Genomic DNA, 20,080 nt, shown 5'->3' with positions numbered 1-20,080 from the left:
ATTTGTGTGCATGGGGTTCTCATCTTAAACAAGCTTTGTGCTTAATGAGAGTTCCAGTTTAGTAGACCTTGTATTGTGAATTTGTACTTCCATGTACTGTTATGTACTGTCATGTACTATTCTCATGTCTTACTAAATAAACTACATCAATCAATCAATCAATCAGGCATGAACAATTGACCCTTGGCTGAGACAAACAAAAGGGTAGCTCTAAATGTGTTCAAGACATTCTATACAGAAATGCTTTGTCATAAATGAAATACCCTGATGGACAAAAAGCTAAATTATGGTACAAGGAGTCATTAGGTAGTACAGTATATAAATTATGAGAATAATACTATTATTTGTAGTATTTGTATGTTGTGTGCATGTTTGTTGCTGCAGTACCAACAGTCTGCCACAAGGTGGCAGCACATACATGCTTAAAGACAACCAAGACAACAAATCAGTAACAACAGGCACACTAACCCAGGACTCATAAAGCATAATTCAACATAAGTAACCAAGGGTTCTATAAAATCTAATAACCTAATGATGGTTATACCCTCATCCTGTCAACCAAGTTTTTTTTAATCCAGCTATGAGTGTTTTCATGTAAAAGGACCATGGTTTTACTAGGCTGGACAAGAACTACTGCTGATTGTCTAAATGGAAATACAGAAAGTACAGAGTTACAGGAAGTTCCAGTTGGTCTGACAACATGTAACCTTTTACTCCTTGTTATTTCTGAACGATTGCAACCTTTGTCATATAAATAAATTGCTTTTCAATGTGCACAGTACATCATTTTATTGAGGCATCTAAACAGCGGCAGGTATCGTTTCTGTCTCGGAGGTATCGCGAGATTTGGTTGCCAGACAGGAAATAGTTGACAGTCTCACGATACTTTGGCCGTTCAAAAACATACTTTGTGCTCTTTAGATACCTCTATAAAATTATACAGTGTACACATCGAAAAGCAACACTGCAGAAAACAATGTGTGATATGTCTTCTTTTATTTTTATAAAGGTCTGAATCGTTCAGAAATAGTGTTTGTTCATAAGCTGTCCAGCCGACTCCAAAGTTATTTCACCGACTTCCGGTGTGAGTCTGCCACCCAGTACGACGAATCTGCCGGCTGGAATTGCATGATAGAGAAAATGATGTCGGCTTCCCTTCATTTCAAAATCTTCCTTGGGCCTTACTAAAGTCCAGGGGCCCTATCTTGTGCAAAGCGGCACAAAAATGGAACACAGGTGTCATTACTATAGTTTAAGTTCTGACGCAAATGTCATTTTCACACCCAGCACCCACATTGTATTTAACATGCAGTTGGAGAGGTGTGTCTAATAATACAAGTGGCCTGTACAATGGAGAATTTAATTATTAGCCCACTTATTTAAATTACATTTTGGAATTGTATCTTCTCTTAACACACTCAGTTTCGTATCAGTGTTCTTGTGTGAGTGATTGGACGCTCTAAATCAGTCTTATATGGTGATACAAGCATATTAGAATAGTACCGATATTCAGACAAATAAATTATTTATTGTCACGTCATGCATTTCCATCTGCTCACCTTGTCACCTTTGACTCCGTCACACTGACACCTGGAAGTCCCACTGCAGACACACTCCTGAGAGAGACAGACATATTAATATTGAACGAGAGAGGCGCCTACTTCCACATAACCATCAAGGCGTTTTTGTCTTAGACATTTGTCCACTAGTCTCGCATGGCAAGACTGTGGCCTCCCACAATTTTCAAATGCTTCCGGTCATACAGTCTGCAGCCCCAGAAGCTCTTTTGATGATCAAGCGATAAGGCAGATGTGAAGCCTCCTCCCCACTTCTGTTTCGTCTTTACAGTCGCGCAAATGTATCCTAATATAAATAAAAATCATCGAAGCATATATAGCTTGCTGCTTAGCAGAAATGGAAAAATAAATGTTAAAGATATCTTAAAATATATTTTCGTGAACAGAAATGACAAACAGATGACAGCTTCCTGCCTTGGGTTTCGGGAGGTGTAGTTCCAGACTCTATCCACAAGTTTCCTAGGGCATGGTGGGCATCACTTCCTGTCGATTTGATCCCTGATACCTGATCAAATCGACAGGAAGTGATGCCCACCATGCCCTTGGAAACGTGTGGATATAGCATTCGGAAATTGTGGAATGGTTGTTTGGCCATGTGAGACTACTTTGCCACTAACAACATCGATTAATTGATGCACAGCAGGTGTGTAGTCACACCCAGCTCTGAGTCCAGTTAGTTTGACTCAGGCCAGGTGTGACTGCTTACCTGTTGCACATTATCCACAAGTTTCCTAGGGCGTTATGGGCATCACTTCCTGTCGATTTGATCAGGTATCAGGGATCAAATCGACAGGAAGTGATGCCCACAACGCCCTAGGAAACTTCTATACACACAGGATAAATCAACCATTACCCACTCTACACTATAGTGTCCTTGTGTAGACATTTGTCCCCTAACAGCCATCAATGTGTCCTTGCGTAAGACACTTCTTCCCCCCAAACTCTTTGTGTAAGACACTTGTCCCCCGAAAACCAGAGACACTTGTCCCCAAACAGCTGTAGCAGAGCACATGTGTTCTACTGGGCAGCTCCAAATACTGGTAGAAATTGTGGGTAACAGGCTTGCTTTGTAGGTGATTGTGAAGTGAGTTTGGTGCAGTAAAATCTTACCATATGTTTACCAGTGATAGGTGACCTTCTCACATGGTTTGAAAAGTGAACTGACCTTCTGAGGAATGTGTTTGGTGAAAGGTCAAAGTGCAGAGAAATGTACTGTACATGTGTTGAGTTGTGTAGGTGATTATGAAGTGAGATTTTTCCAATTTGGTGCAGTAAAATGTAACCACATGTTTACCATTGATAGAATATAATATGCCCTTCTCACATAGAACAAAAAAGTATTTGTTCAAAGTTCAGAGAAATGTATGTGTTGATAATATTTTTAATTACAACACCAGAACCACCATTACACTATTACTGTAATGTCACGGACCCCCTAGAGGCAGCTTGCGCACCCCAGGGGTTCACGTACCACAGTTTGGGAATTCCTGCTTTAGACAAAAGACAGAAAATACATTTATATGTCAGGTTTGAAAATATGAGTAAATGCATTTAGAATTGTGTAGCATTAATCTTATAGGCAGGTAACAACTCATCAATTGGAGATTCTATTCTATTCTATTCTACAGTATGTGTTGCACTCACTGTCTGATAAGCAGGTAGACAGACAAGTATGGAGACAGAGCTGAATGGAGAGTCAGACACAGATTAACAGATTGAAAAACTGTTTGGGTTTAAACACACATGCAACACTGACTGAGAATCACAGATAGATAGACACAGAGAGAGAGAGAGAGAGAGAGAGAGAGATAGAGAGAGAGAGAGAGAGAGAGAGAGAGAGAGAGAGAGAGAGAGAGAGAGAGAGAGAGAGAGAGAGAGAGAGAGAGAGAGAGAGAGAGAGAGAGCAAATGAAGAGAAAGATGGAGGCAGGAAGTCTGGGAGAGATAGAGGGAGTAAAAGAGAGAGAGGTCCTGTCGGAACAAACAGCTGTTGTTAGCAGGATGTGAGGAATGTGGTTTCAATGTACAGCGATGTTCAAATACCACTGAATATTTAGACTGGAGAGATGAACATAGATAAGATGCTTTAGATAACATTATTTTCAAAACTTTAAAGAACCGTTATGTAGGGTGAATATCAAGAATGCATCATGCCCAGTACAACCACAACTGGGTCATTGGGGGCCAGCCAGTATGACCACAGCTTCAGCACCCTGCAGAGCTACCAGGCTAACTCAGAGACTCTTGACCAGGACAGACACAGTAACCTGGGACACCTTTGTGTGCATGCATGCGTGCGTGTGTGCGTGCGTGCGTACGTGTGTGTGCGTGTATGCGTGCGTGTGCATGTGTCCACATGGGGGTATGATGGCTGTTGGAGCAGCTGAGATGAAGTGATAAGATACAACACATTGAAACACACCAGCATGCCCTGATTGGCTGTCGGGTAAAGGTTTTTAGTAGAACGACAACAAAGGATGAACAGAGAGAGAGAGAGAGAGCAGGGGAGAAAGAGGAGGCGAGTTGGGTGAGGAGAGAAGGAGAGAAGGAAGTAGGAGGTGAGAGGAGCAGAGGAGAACCTTGTTTAGAAGTTGGAGAACCACTCCCATCACACATATAGTGGGAATTGCAGGGAGATGTGATAAGGCAGTACTGAGGATGCTGTTGCTACCTTTATGCACCTGGTCACTGGACATCTACAGTATATGCACATGCTGCAAAAAGCTAGATGTCTGACTTTACATTACAGCTCGACATGCAGCTTTCCAAAATGTTTGGTGGTCAACCCATATCTCATACACTGGTGTTCCTCACCAACAGGCAACAGGATTCAAGACACCAACAATACAGTAGTGATATTCACACTCTACACTGATGATCATCACCAGTGCCCCCAGCCATCACATCATGAAATGCACTGATTGTACAGCACTGGTTGCACTGAGAGGGACAGTGTGAACAAACTGCTCCAGTGGTGTTATACTCAATCCATCAAAACAGAACCATGCATGACATCCTTTATAGCTACAATCCCTAAATTGTGGGAAAGGTCAACACCTTTCCCATGTCCTCCATGAAGAAAACCATCACTGGCCTCAGATACAGGAACAATAAATACAAAGACCTACAAGCACACAAACACGCACACACACACACACACACACACACACACACACACACACACACACACACACACACACACACACACACACACACACACACACACACACACACAGCATTACTGATTACCACCATATGGTCCACAAACTTTGTAGTTCAATGACAGTACATTGACTATACAGGGTTTCTGTTTTTGACTAGTGCCATACTACAATAATATTATGTACAGTATATCTAATTTCTTTCATTATATGCGTGGCATTGTGTCTATTCTGATGATTTTTATGCTACTTCATACTTTATCTAATTTTTAAGCATGTGAAGAAAAACAAATTATTACACTATTATCTGGTAGGTTAAACTGTGTTGATGGTTAAGGTGATTTGTAATTTGGATAAGTGATAATTATGTTTTCTTGTAGATAGATTCTAGGTTTGTTCATACTGTATATTGTGTGCTTGTTATCCTAGATACTAAGTAGAATATCCATGGTCTCCTAGCACTCTACTTCACCGACCACTTACAGTAAGAACCCTTAAGCATCCCTATTCTGGGGCTAACATTCGGCAAAGATGGAAAGAAAACAGGATGGCCACTAGTATATACTGTACAACAGATTTTCAGCAGATAAACATGTTAGCATGAAGATCATCAGAATGAATGAAGATGCATGAATGAAGTTCATTTAGGCAAGCGACACACAGAAATGGTGACAGCAAGCAAGGCTTGCAGGCAAGGCTTGCTGATCTCCCCAACAGACACACTCACTCACTTCCTGATGCCAACCCATAATGCCTCTGTGTGGCTTTAATCTCAGACTTGATGGTGAAATCATGCAGAAAACCAACACACACACACACACACACACACACACACACACACACACACACACACACACACACACACACACACACACACACACACACACACACACACACACACTATACAAACATCAGACGCACATTCACATACACACATTATACAAACTCTCATATTCACATTCACATTCACACACTACAAACACAGATGCACATTCACATATACGCACACGCGCACACACACGCACGCGCGCACACACACACACACACACACACACACACACACACACACACACACACACACACACACACACACACACACACACACACACACACACACACACACACACACACACACACACACACACACACACACACACACACTATACAAACACATATAGACAGACAGACAGACAATGTGCAGACAGACAGACAGTAACAACAGCCTGGAGGCATCCAACATCACACGTTGCCTAAACTCATTGTGACTTGTGATCATCAGCATTATTTTTGTACTTAACAAAAAACTGTCTTATACATACAGTGACTGACATCATAGCTTCATATGTTAGGAACAGCTTTCATGTTCCATTTCCTATCACTTATTTAAATCTTAAAACTTCACTGGCTTCATGTTGCTGCCTGCATCAAGTACAAAACACTGGTGATGGCCTAGAAAGCAAGCAAGGTAATGGCACCCCCATACCTTCAGGACATGATGCACCTCCACACCTCTTCCCACTCACTCACTACATCAAAGAAGGTTAGCCAATGGAACAATACAACCACCCTAAAGACTACTAACCAGTATTTTCCATATATCTGTACCGATATATAACATGTACAGTATATAACGTCGCAATGTGACATAATGTAGCCCTGTTTAACACAATGCTATACCCAACTGTATACTTTCCACATTTTTTCTTAGATTATTTTTATTATGTTTTGACACTTGACTTGCTTTGGGCAATGTAAACATACAGTATGTTTTCTCATGCCAATAAAGCTACTTTGAATTGAATTGAATATTAAGTGCAGCGAGAGAAAACAAAAGAAAACTAGAAATATCGTTCCTGAAGAAACAATGTGGGCTCGCTTTAAAGCCAAAAAACTGTAGTTATTCTTTCGTTTCTACATAAGAGGGATGGGATATCATCGCCCTCTGGCGATGGCACAGAGCACAACACATGAGCTCCCGGTACTAATTCCATTTGTTCAGGGTCATGGAACGCGAAACCGGAATCCGGCTCGGGTATAAAACCCCCTCGCGTCACGGGGAACACCCTCTTCCTTCACTCTGCAAAGCGAAAGCGCACGGAGCCTGAAGCAACACTACAGCACGAGGAAACTTTTCGAATCCCAGCAACTCCCAAAGCGAGGGCACCCAGTGTCACTCTACGGGTGATTCGTTCTCAAAAAGTTTCAGTTATTATTATTATTATAATTAACTCTCCCGAGTTACTTGATTTTCTTTCCTGTCCTCTCAAGTTTTTCCTGCCTCGAGGCAAAAGCTGCAGCGCTACCGCTGTGAAGCAGCTAAAGCTAAGCTAAGTGCTAAGCCAGGCTAGTGTTAGAGCTAAGTGCTAGCTAGCCTGTTAGCCTCGGGGGAAAAACAAGAGGAGAAGATGGAGGTGCCGCGTGCCTGCGGCTTGGACAGCTGCAGCCTCTTCGTCGCCGCAGAAGATCGTCACCGCCTTTGCATCTCCTGCCTGGGGCCTAACCACGCGTGGATAGCCCTGGATGGTCCGAAGGGTTCGGACGCATGTAAGGCCTGGGGCGACTTGTCCCGACACCAGCTGGAATGCCGCTTCGACAGAGCCAGGAGGCTAGCGGCCTCCGGAGGTAGCGGTGCTCACCCCGACGCTGGCCCCGCCATGGGCCCTATGGCGTCGGCGGTGAGCACAGGCCCAGGCATGGGCCCACCGCTACATGCTGCTCCACGTTCCAGCGGTGCCGCGAAGAAGACTCAGCGCGAGGCGCTCACCTCTTCGCCGATCGATGCTCCTCTCTCTCCCGCCGTCTCCCTCGCCTGGGACGGCTCCCAGCCGGACGTCATCGACTCGGACGGCGACGGATCCTAGGGAGACGACGTCATGAACGAAGGGGGAGAAGAGAGCGAGCTCACCTCCTACCAAGTCAGCCCGGAGGCGGCAGTGGCCGGCTTGGATCCTCCGGTGGCTCCGGCGGCGACGGCGGTGGCTCCCAGCGGGGCGGCGGAGTCCTCCGAACCCGTGGCGGCCATCCTGAAATGGGCAATCTCCAGATGCGGACTGGAGCAGCCCATGGAGGACGTGAGGGTGGTTACCGGGGCCCCCATCCCGGGTTTCCAAGGCCTGGCACCCCTCCCTCCCCGGCGGGACGAGTCCAAACTACTGCCCGAGGCTGAGTCCGAAGGGCCCTGCACTTCTCGTGGCAGAAAGGGAGGAAGGAACCGGAGAGAAGGGGCTTCCTGATAAGAATCCTCTCCGGAGCGGACCTGGGGTCTTGGGCCTCCCTCCCATGGGTTTCACGGACAGGGCTGTTAGATTGACCGAGCAGTCATGACCAGAAGTGAGGAGGCAGAGGCAGGAAATATATAAAATCCACTTGGTGGGCCTTTATTCCAAAATGTTACAGTGTTCATAATATACATCCTAACAATAAAATCATGTCCTCTGGGCACATGTTACTCTGTCCAGCCCTACTTACAGACTGCATAGAAAGCAGCCTTTTATACTCCCCACCCTCAGGTGCTACCAACTACAGGGTTGCTCTATCATAATAATTTCCCATAAACCCCCCCCGCATACCAACCCCAGCAATATACCTAATATGAAAACCACAATATGACATCACTTAACTGATCTAAATTAACTACAATCCCCAAACCCCACAATAACCCACAAACATAACTATATAACATTTTCCCCACCCCTGGCACAATCCTATCTGATGGAACCCTCCCGGAACTATAAAAGCAGCTGTTGTTTCCCCGGGGACTCTTTTAATGCTGCACCCTGGGAGTAGGAGACAGGAAAGTAAAGGTAAGTTGAGAAACATAGCAATAACATTTATTCTTAGAGCCCATAGCATAACTACTCTAACTCTGCTGTTTGTCTTTCACAGGTGACCCCTCCCCCGATGTCTGGAACACACATACATGCCAACAGATAATAAAGATTATAATTATAATCCATTACTTGTCTCCTACTTATTTATCATGTGCAATATCATACCATGTATAACTGTGTGTCCCCCGCCATATACAGTACATGAACATATCCCAAAGTCCTGTAACGTAACGGAGATTAAGAGGACCTCCGTTACAAGGGCCACGGGCGGATCCAGGGGTACACTGAGACTAAAAGAGACAATGAACTGAAGTCTCGCCATGGGCTTCACTAGGTTCACAGTGTCCTTTTTTGTCTAAATGTGTGTGAAATATGTGCATCCTGTGTGTGAAATAAATGTTTTGCCAATATCACAAATGCTCATCTTTTCACGTGTAAATGAACGAGGCGGTTCATACCCCGAGCCCTCAGTGCTCGGTTTGCGCCTTGGAACAGCATTCCGAACACTGTAGGGACGGGTCCTGTGCATGCTGAACATGATGAAATCAAATGCAGGTAGTAAAACCTTTGCTATGAATCAAGTGTCTCGAAAATAATTGTTTTCTAGGTGTAGAACTGGGCCCCTCTGTGAGAAAAATAATTTTCTAACTGCGCCAGTGCAGTTCCTTCTTCTGTCCGGAAGATGGCTGCAAAGCGCATCTGTAGGACAGTTGAGGAACAACATGGCGGCCTCCCTCAACCTGCCCAACATGGCGGACGAGGATAGGCGGAAGTTTACTTATCTGATTCACTGAGGTGTTACACCGGCGAGACTCCCCTTGTGGGTCGAAAGTTTCGTTCCGTGTTACATCAACGACACCGTACAAGAGGGCCGGTCAGTCGACCTCACCAAGATGACGGACGGTTGGAGGAGGATGTTGTCATGGCAGAGGACCCCGGTGTCACCCCATCGACACTCCCCAGGTGGGTCGGGAGTATCGCTCCGGGTAAACAACAACACTGCGGTAGGGTTCCGCTGTTTCACCGCTCGAGGCAACGGTGCCCCTGTTTCTCACGAGAACGGGCACGTCCTCCGACGCGATGACCTCATTACGTCCGCCACACGAAAAGTCCTGTGCGTGCTTTGAACATAATGAATCAGGTACAGGTAGTGACCTTGCTGTGAATCAAATGTCTCTAAAAGTGTTGTTTCAAGGTATGAAACAGGGCCCCTCTGTGAACAAAACATTTCTATCTGCACCTGTGCAGTACCTTCTCCCGTCCAGCAGATGGCTGCAAAGCGCCTCTGTAAGACGAGGGGAGGCGGAAGTGTACACTCCGGAGGGCCCCGGTGTTACACCATCGAGACTCCCTGGTGGGACGAAGGTTTCGTTCCGTGTAGCAACGACACCGCACGAAAGGCCCGCCCCAGTCGACCTCCCTAAAATGGCGGTTGTCAAGGGGCGGAAGTTGACGGACCAGAGGACCCCGGTGTTACCCCTTCGACACTCCCCGGGGGGGACGAGAGTATCGGTCCGGGTAACAACAACAAAACCGAGAAAGGGTTCCGCTGTCTCGCCACTCGAAGCGACGGTGCCCGCGTCTCTCACGGGAACGGGCACGCACTTTGGTCTTGTGACCTCATCACGTCCACCGCACGCACTGACGCTGCCGCGACTGCCCCTGGTGGACGCCTCCCGAAGGATCATGGTGATCAAAATGGAGTCGTCACTGGTTTCCTAGGAGACGGGCAGGCGCTCCTCGGAGCAGGTGACGTCAGTGGCCCCCACCTACCCCGCGAACCCTCTGGCTCATTGACTAGAACCCGACTGCAATCCGAACCTCTGGACGGACCAGAAGGGCTACGGTTCGCATTTTTCCAGCAGACTTCCATTGTCAATCGATGTTTTTCTTTTCAAGCAACGGGCCTAACCGCCCGAATGCTGGACACAGGGGGTTACCTACGTAACCCGGGGTTTTGTCACTACGGAGCAGAGGTGTGATCAGAGATATTTTACTGAAGCAGAGTCCACTGGGCTCTTTTTCAACTTATTTCCTGATGAAAGAGAAGGGGGGGGGGGGCGTGAGGCCTTCTCGGTACCTGATGGTTTGGATCAGGTCCCTGAAAGTCATCGTCTTGCGAGTGCTGGCAATGGACACGTTGTTTCACTAAACACGACGAACGGACTGGAAAGCGAGGTTGGATCCTTTGGACGCCCACTATCGCGTCCCAGTCTAACCGTGACACCAGAGGTTCCTGCGCTACGGCTTCGGAACCATGGTGATCCACTACACAGTGCTTCCGTTCAGCAGCCCACGGGGCCCCGGGGTTTTGGTGGATTGCTCGAACGTGGACATGGCGCAGTAGCGATAGCAGGGTCTCCTCCGGGAGATAGTCCTCATTGCTCTCAAACGCTTTGTATACCACATCGCAGATCGGTTTGCCCTGGACTAAGGGGTCAGTACCACAACGATGTGCTATGCCAACAAACAAGGAGACTTGGATCCCCTTGGACTGCTTGGCGTGCGTAATGACGCAGTGGAGAATGTCACTCCTAGCTCTACCACACGCCGTCTGGACACGGAGCCTCCTGAGTTTCAGGTTGGGCTCGCTGCCCGGGAGTGGTCATCAGTGCGGGAAACGGTCACGCAAACCTCCGGGTTGTGGACTTTTGCTGCTCACTGAGACCCTGGCCACCCACTCCAGCGTGGCACATGTGGAGGTCGGGAGTCACTCCTCCCCCCTGCTGCGAGCCACGAACTCCCCTGTTGTTCGGAGACGTTCTGGAGCAGGACAGGGTCGTGGTGTCCTGCGGACGCCACCAGGCGCCGGACCAGTGGGTCTGGCTCGTAAGCGTACAAGTTTGAGCTCACAGGGGCTGCCTCCTGATGTAGTGGCCACCATTCAGTGTGCCAGGGCGAGTTCCACGAGGTCTCAGTATGACATCAGGTGGAACATTTTTGAGTCCTGGTGCGATAGGCGCTCGCCTCCAGTAAGCAATCTTCACAAAACTTTCTATACACAATCTATGGACCAATATCTAAAATCCCAGTTGAAGAAACGTTTGTACGTGAACAAAGTAAGCCTCCATGAGTAGAGATGCACCGATTGCAAAATTGGCCGATACCGATTACCGTTTTTTTTAAAGTCTGACCTGCCGATACCGGTTTTACCGATACAGATTTTCTATTTTCGAACTAGATTAAGTACAAGTACTTAATTTTGTGTATTTGCCAATACAGAGTACTAATAAGATTAAACCAGGAAAAGAGCACTTATGCCATATCATAATAGTACATCCAAAATCACAGACGATATCCAGTCTAATATCATGATATGGCTATAATATTGATGCCCTAACTATGCAACGAAAGGCCTAAAGTCATTACAAAAACAAGAATATTTTTTTAAAGAATACTACTGTAGCCTATATCATTTATTTGTTTATTTGTACCATTGCTGTTATGGCTGTCACTGTTATAGAGCTGCATGATTTTGGCAAAACTTATTATGGGTCCATATTGAGATCAGTTATTGAAATTATTATTTATTAAAAATGGTAATCTTTTTTTAACTAACAAAATCTTATCTTAATGCAAAATTATTTTCTTATTTGAACTAAAAGCAAAAATAAATAAATAAGGTTTTCCCATTCAGACACATAGCAGGACATGTCTGCATTTAATTGTTTTCAAGGTGAGAAATTTACCTTATGTCACTCTAGTCCAGGGGTCTTCAACAGGGGGTCCGGGACCCCTAGGGAGTCCTCAGAGTTACTACAGGGGGGGCCGCCAAATCTTTGTGTGATATGATATTTTTTACATTAACCACTAGCATCCCATTTCTGAGGAGGACTAAAGCCAAAAATAGCAGATCTACAAGCTCACAAGCTTGTAGATCTGCTATTTTTTGGCAAAGAGGTATATAGGTGTAGAGGGGAAAAAAGAGCAGACCAAGTAAAAACAAATGTTCAATTTCATACAATATAGAAGGGGGTCCCAGCTTCATCTCTCTCAGCTCACCTTATGTCACTGTTTTGGCTTGTTTTAACCTCTGACTAAAAATGTTACACTACTCTGTGTTGCTCAGTGGACTTTGTTAAACTTTCGGACGAGTCTCTTAACGAGCTTTAATAGGCTACAGCTGGAAAGATGAGAAGACGTCTGTAGGCACATGAATTAAACCAGCGGTGTGGATGGCTGATATCATGATCACAACGTCTTTTAGAGTTGTTGTTGGAAGCTGATTACAGCATTAAGGACTTTTCAGATGGCGCCTAGTAATTTATTTGGAATAAGAGGCAACCCTGCAGGTAGGAGGAATGAGCAGCTACTGGCTGTATGAGAGAAATGCGCACACGCATCGCATCGCATCGCATCGCATCGCATGCACACACACACACACACACACACACACGCACACGCACACGCACACACACACACACACACACCAAAGTTGTCTTTTCAGCAGCATATGCAAAGAGAGTCGGGTGATTTTTCTTGGCTACAATAAAAGGCTATTTTTTTCTGTAGTCTACAACATCTTTTGCATGGACCGTATGAGAAGCCTGGTGAAGCACTTACTGCCTTTAAATTCCCCGTGATTGACGAACCGACTGTCACTACATTGACTAGGCTATAACTGCGCCCAGCATTATCGAATATAATATATTCCATATTATATAGATATTCAATAAATGTATCCTTATATTTCAATGGTAATCAGCACCATCTGTGGGCCTCTCTTGCTAATGTTTACTGAGTCCACTCACACGACTTTGATCATCATGCTGTTGCTGCGCAGTGCCAACGCAGTTTCAATTTGACCGGCATAAAATCGGAATTTATGACAGTGACCGGCCGAGCACCGATCCAGCCGGTTTGACCTAAAACCGGCTTTTTTAATCGGCGGCCGATTAATCGGTGCATCTCTATCCATGAGCAATGCAATATTGTAGATGTCATGGGTTGATGAATGTTTTCACATAATACAATATTGCTTATCAGCAGATGCAAGCAGAGGGTGGCCCTCCATTATTGGTGCATGAGAACAAAATGGTGGCGCTAGTTAGCTTATTTTTGGTTCAGCCCAAGCAACCATGTCTAACTTCTAAAAGTGGTATTAAGGCACCCTTGATGACCACTGTATAAGCTGATGCATGCTGTCGCTATTGTGTATCGAGGCCTCTCCCATTGGATTGTGAATGCTATTGCTCCAGCAAGGGCCAAGTGCCATCTGCAGGTCTGAGGGGAATGACAACGTTCTGGGCCCTAGTAAAGGGTATCAGCGTTCAGGACTTACTGTAGGCTACTGTATGTGCGGCAGCAAGTTGGGCGTCACAAAGAGCCAAAATGGTGCCGACCGACAGTGACACGGGAGCTTCTCTCTTCCTAGTATTACTTTTGGATGAATAGTTTGTTTTCTTGTTCATACTATGTCTGCAATGAGCATAATGACCCGAAGACCTTACTGGACATACCTCACTAGTTATGTTCTAATCTACCTGTATCCTTGACATGTTTTGCTGAAGGTGAATGTTGTGTGTGGTGCTGATGTTTGTTGAGTGAAGCTTAATGTCAGAGTGTTTGTGTTGGAGCGCCTCAGTGCGGCTGCAGAGTTCATGTGCAACATCTTGCATGTGTGGCTGTGGCTTTACAGTTTTCCTTCGCCGTGTCTGTAGGTCCCAGGTACCCCCAAGTCTCCAGGGACCCCTAAGGGGGGGGGGGGGGGGGGGGGGCGCTGCGTGGGCGATAGACGTTCGGGCCGTGTAGCGGGCCGAACTTCTAGTTGATAACATAGGCCTACAAATCAATGAATCATCCCTATATATCATAACTCTTTATCACTTTTCCTCTGCTGTGTGTGTGTGTGAGTGTGAGTGTGAGTGTGAGTGTGTGAGTGTGAGTGTGAGTGTGTGTGTGTGTGTGTGTGTGTGTGCGCGTGTGCGTGCGTGGCACTGCTATGCACGCCTCCACTTTCTCTTTTAAGCCATACCAAAACACTCGCCCCAAAACACAGTCGCCCCGGGGCAAATCCGGCGGTATTCACCTGGTATTTTTAAACATAACCTCAGTAAACTATGCCTAAACCTAACCTTATTCCTAAACGTAACCTCAGTAAAACGCTGCCAAAACCTAAAACTATTTCTAACCTTATCCTCAGTTAAACAAATACACGAATACAAGAACCGCTGGCTGCAAAAAAAATGCCTGTGAGCGTGTTTTGGGGGCGAGACTGACTCCGGTTACCAATACAACCCCTCACCCTGGCCGGCAGATCTTCTAACAGCATACATTTCCTATACAAATGAGGGGCTAAATACATATCGTTGCTGTCCGGCAGAAACCAGCTAACTCCATTGTATCCTCAAACTTTCTGCTAAACCAGCTAACTCCACCGGAGTTAGCTGGTTTTGCTGACTCCAGGCTCCACCCCCTTTTTTTTGTTTTTACTTAAATTTTTATCCCACGATTTTGTAACCCCTATTTTTTCACCCTAGTGCCAATGCCTAAGCGTGTAATCCTGGGCACTACCTTCCCTCTGCCAACCTAGGGAGGCCAGGGTCGAGCTCATGCCTCCTTCAATGCATGAGAGCCGTCTGACCTTCTTATCACCTGACAGGGGAGAGTTTCCCTGGTTGGACGTAGCGCGTGGAAAGAACACGTTATTCCAACCAGTTCCCTTCCCCTCCATCAGGCGCCCCGGCTGACCAGGGGGAGGCAGTATAGTGACCAGGATTACTGCATGTTTTTTGTGAGGGTACCTACCCTAGGAGACACGGGGAGAACATGCAAACTCCACACAGAAAGGCCCTTTCGCCAACCCCACCTAGGGTGTGGGCGCTGATGACGCGGAGGAGAGAACACGCCCCCAGCGCCCACAGCGTCCCCTGCGGGAATCGAACCCAGGACCTTCTAGCTGTGAGGCGACAGCGCTACCGACTGCTCCACCCCCTTTTGACCTCCAACTTCATTGTGAGCTTGGAGGTCCATTCAGCTGTTCTTATCAATGATGAACAAAACCTCTTAACTCCACTTTTTCTCATTTCCTGAAAAATGAACATTTTGGAGTTTTCTGCCGGACAGCAGAGATATGATACTTCCCCCCCCCCCGTAATTACACTACGTTTAGGGCCCAATAGAGCATATTTCAGTACATTTACGAGTACATGACAGATTTTTTTGGTATAGATGAATCCACAGACGCGCTGCCTGTAGGCAGTCATAACTGTGGTGTCAAGCGGCTGCCGCTCCGCACCGCGACACCGCAGTTATGACTGCCTACAAGCACGTCTGTGGATTCGTCTATAGAGCAGGTGTTCTCTCTTTGTGTCTGCTAACGCGAACAGAACGCCACACTCAGTGTTGGCATGTCTTATAAGCGCCTTTGGCCTACTTTTACAAAAAGGTCTCTCTCACACTGTGCGGTGGCTGTCAGGTGGATCTGGCCGATCTGCGCTGCGCAGTGGGCATTACGTTACGCTAGATGTGAGGCCCGCGCAGCGGGCCGAACTTCTAGTTCTATGAATGGGAGAGGAGAGTGGGGCGTAGGCTTGATAGTCATGATTCGGCATGGGGATGTTGGCCATCAACTGATCAGCACGTGGGAATTGATCAGCCCCACGGATTGGTCACTTCACTCCGTCGCCATAGCAACGACAGGCTGGCAGGCCGCACCTCGTCTACTTAAGCTCAGTGTGGAACTCACAGCCGGGAAACAACAGCACTTTGTGTGTGTCAGCGGCGACTCCGTCCCTCCTTTCCTTCTCAATCAAACCTAAATATCAACCAGTGACCATGATGATGCTTTGAAGATCCCTTCGGGGAATAACCCTTTTCGTTAGTTATAGTTTTGTTTTGTTGTTGTTAGCCTGATTTAAGTTCATCCTTCTGTTGTTCATTCATTATGTTTATTTTACTACTCAAGTCATTCATTCATTCATTGTACCATTTATTACTATTGGTTAATAAATTCACTTTATTTGCACAAAAGCTGTTGTCTCCTTCAATTATGTTGCGATTCTTGCCCTAGGCCTAGACAAAGAGGGTCATAACACTAAGATTAGTGGGACTCCACCAGTGACCTAACAACATCACTGTATTATATTAGACTTATTAGATATTATATTGCATATATTATATTTAATTTTATTAAATATGTGATGTTGTTACCTGACAGTAACTTTTGGTGAAAAAGCCTGCATATATCGGTATTGGTTGATTGATATCGGTATCGGAAACTAGGAGTTGGACAATATCGGTATATCGGATATCGGTAAAAAAGTCAATATCGAACATCCCTATTATTATTATTATTATTATTATTATTATTGCGAACGCGCCAAGTGGAGCTTACTATGAAACCGTGCTTGGCTTGTGTGTGTGTCTGCGATTCTGTGTGCACTGCCTATGTGCAGCTGTGTGCAGCCAAGTAAATGTCCAATATAGACGTACCATACATCAAATGAAAGGTCTTTGAAAACTGAACACACCTGTCAAGGTTGCGTTTAAGCCCGCCCTTTCCCCCGGAAGCCACGCCCCGGAGAAGGCTCCTAAAAACTCCCCATTGAAACCCCATGTTAAATGAAAAGTGCCCGAATCGCTCCGAAACTTTTTCTACCCCCCCTAAGTCGGGGTCTACGAACAAATACTTCGGCCTCTGATTTTGGCTCCGCCCCCCGGAAGTGGGTGAAACAGGCACTTCAAACACTTTGTTGAATTGTTCAAAAACATTCAAAAAACATTTGGGGTGAATTTTTATTTTTCTAAGATGCTCCTTTTAACGCAGAATTTTTTGGTATATATATTTTTTTAAACGCCTTAGTTTTCGAGCTGCGTTCGCTTACCGCGTTCGCGCGTCTTACTTGTTAATAGGGAGTAGGGACCATTGTCCTGTGACCACACCCTGTAGTAGTAGTAATAGTAGTAGTAGTAGTACTAGTAGCAGCAGTAGTTGCGAACGCAGCGGAAGGAGGCGCGCCGAAGGCGCGCCTCCGCGCAAGTGGAGCTTACTATGAAACCGTGCTCGGGTTGTGTCTCTGTGTCTCTGTGTCTCTGTGTGCACTGTGTCTCTGTCTGTGTCTCTGTGTGCACTGCCTGCGTGCAGCTCCTCTGAGATAAGTAAATGTCCAATTTAGACGTACCATACATCAAATGAAAGGTCTTTGAAAACTGAACACACCTGTCAAGGTTGCGTTTAAGCCCCTTCCCCCGGAAGCCACGCCCCGGAGAAGGCTCCTAAAAACTCCCCATTGAAACCCCATGTTAAATGAAAAGTGCCCGAATCGCTCCGAAACTTTTTCTACCCCCCCTAAGTGGGGGTCTACGAACAAATACTTCGGGCTCGGATTTTGGCTCCGCCCCCCGGAAGTGGGTGAAACAGGCACTTCAAACACTTTGTTGAATTGTTCAAAAACATTAAAAGTTTTTTTTTTGTGAATTTCTATTTTTCTAAGATGCTCATTTTAACGCAGATTTTTTTTTTTTTTTTTTTTGTATTTCTTTATTGGTTACTTTTTTTTAATTTTTTTTTTTCATATTTATTTAAATTTGTTTGCGTTCGCTTCCCGCGTTCGCGCGTCTTACTTGTGTTAGTAGTTGTACCAGTAGTATAACTGGATGTGTCTGTCTTTTCTGGACTGAGGTTTTTCATAACAGGCAGCTTTTTTCATTTACCTGTTGACTTCACAATTGTTTCATTAAACAGACCGCTGGAGAGAGGATCACTGTGTGTGTGTGTGTGTGTGTGTGTGTGTGTGTGTGTGTGTGTGTGTGTGTGTGTGTGTGTGTGTGTGTGTGTGTGTGTGTGTGTGTGTGAGCGTGAGCGTTTGCGTGTGCGTGTGCGTGTGCGTGTGCCGAGCGTGTGTGTGTGTGTGTGTGTGTGTCTGAGAGAGAGAGAGAGAGAGAGAGAGAGAGAGAGAGAGAGAGAGAGAGAGAGAGAGAGAGAGAGAGAGAGAGAGAGAGAGAGAGAGAGAGAGAGAGAGAGAGAGAGAGAGAGAGAGAGAGTGTGATTATTGCAGGAAATAGACAAAATATAAGAACAATTCAGAGAATGTCATTCAGGAAATAAAACACTCACACGCACGCACGTACATACACACGCACACATGCACACTTGCACGCACACACATATAGTCCGTGAGCCCGGACCCCAAATATGGGGTCATCAGTACCATCTGGGGGGAATAATTCTCATAGTGATTTTTGGGTAGGTATACACCCCTAGAGCTAGGAAAAATGTGATAGCCTTGCATCGGTGGTAGCTATCTGTGTGTTATCACTCCTTTTATAACCACAAGCCAAAACACAGTTTTCAAAATCCGAATGAAGCATTCTACTTCAAACTGATGGTTCTCTCTTATTATTGACCCTCTCTCTCTGAAAAATGGTTGGGATAAAGCTCAGACTATATATTGTTCAGAAAGGTTGTTAAAATTAGCATATCTAGAATATTTTTCTATTACTGGCAGTGACAACATAGTGACTATATGTGACATAAGATGTACTTCGGTTTTAATGAAAGATGGAACACAAAGGGTTCCTTTGTAAATTACCTAAAGATTTAAAACCATGTTTACATACATAGATTCTAAGGAAATGTATTATGAAATTCAATAAACAGAATATAGTGCAAGTGTGTAAGAAAATATCCAAAATGGCCACTAAACACACGCCTGGCAATTTTTAACTTGTAATCCGCTTGTCTTAGAATACCTCTGTGTAATACCTCTTTTTTTAGGGTTTTCATATGTGTAGAATCCATTCCTGTTTTTTTTAAATATCAGGTCAATCATGTCAAAGGTCAGGTCAAGGTTAAATTTGACCTCTGGGAGAACAGCAAATGGAAACAACTTGATGAACTTTCATTCAATTTGTTTTGTGAAAAGTGTCATTAACATGTCACAAGAACTGGTATTCATAATAACCTGAATGTAAAATGATATAATCTAACAGCAAATATGTATCTTTTGCAACTACATCTGTATTCTCCAACCCACATCCTGTTCTACCTCATCCTTACAAGTATCCTCCTTATTGACATCACTCCTCATCTGTAGCATGAACATATCATCAGTAACCACCATCTTCACCAGAGCAGTTACACTCACTCTCTGTGCCCTACATTGATATTGCACCATGTCACATAGCTCTGACGGTGCTGGGTCACCCTTAGCAATGACAGGAAAAGGAATATCCTGGATCTCCCATCCAAATTGTGTGACATCAAACGACTTGTCCGGTGGAGCTTGGTGGTCTGCCACTTTCCACAACATCACTTGTAAATGAGCCCACATGTGGTGCAACAGGTTGGTCGGTGTTGGAGGAAGGGCCATTGACTTGTGGCAACCACCTCACCCAGCACATCAGGGTAGCCTGGGAAGTTCCCTGCCAGCAAAGTGTTGTGTGCTCTGATCTTGCCTTTGCCATACATATAAGACTGTCCCATCACTGTACTTTACACTGTAGGTCCACCTGATACACCCCAATACACCAACAGGACAAGAACATCAGTTAAATCACTGAGCATGTGTATC

At 45.5% G+C, this 20,080-nt stretch overlaps 1 protein-coding gene across 1 annotated transcript in view; it reads right to left on the bottom strand.

Annotated features, from left to right (window-relative positions):
• Positions 1–20,080, bottom strand: part of col4a3 (collagen, type IV, alpha 3) — an 82,396-nt gene that overhangs the window by 54,205 nt on the left and 8,111 nt on the right. Inside the window, exon 3 of the mRNA XM_080428913.1 lies at positions 1,560–1,616. Within this exon, the coding sequence (XP_080285039.1) occupies positions 1,560–1,616 (57 nt within the window). The remainder of the gene's footprint in view (positions 1–1,559; positions 1,617–20,080) is intronic.

Source organism: Gymnoscopelus braueri, assembly GCF_963280865.1.
Source record: "Gymnoscopelus braueri genome assembly, chromosome: 5".
Taxonomy (NCBI): domain Eukaryota; kingdom Metazoa; phylum Chordata; class Actinopteri; order Myctophiformes; family Myctophidae; genus Gymnoscopelus; species Gymnoscopelus braueri.
The sequence above is the reverse complement of the archived record's forward strand: the minus strand, read 5'-3'. Positions and strand labels throughout refer to the sequence as shown.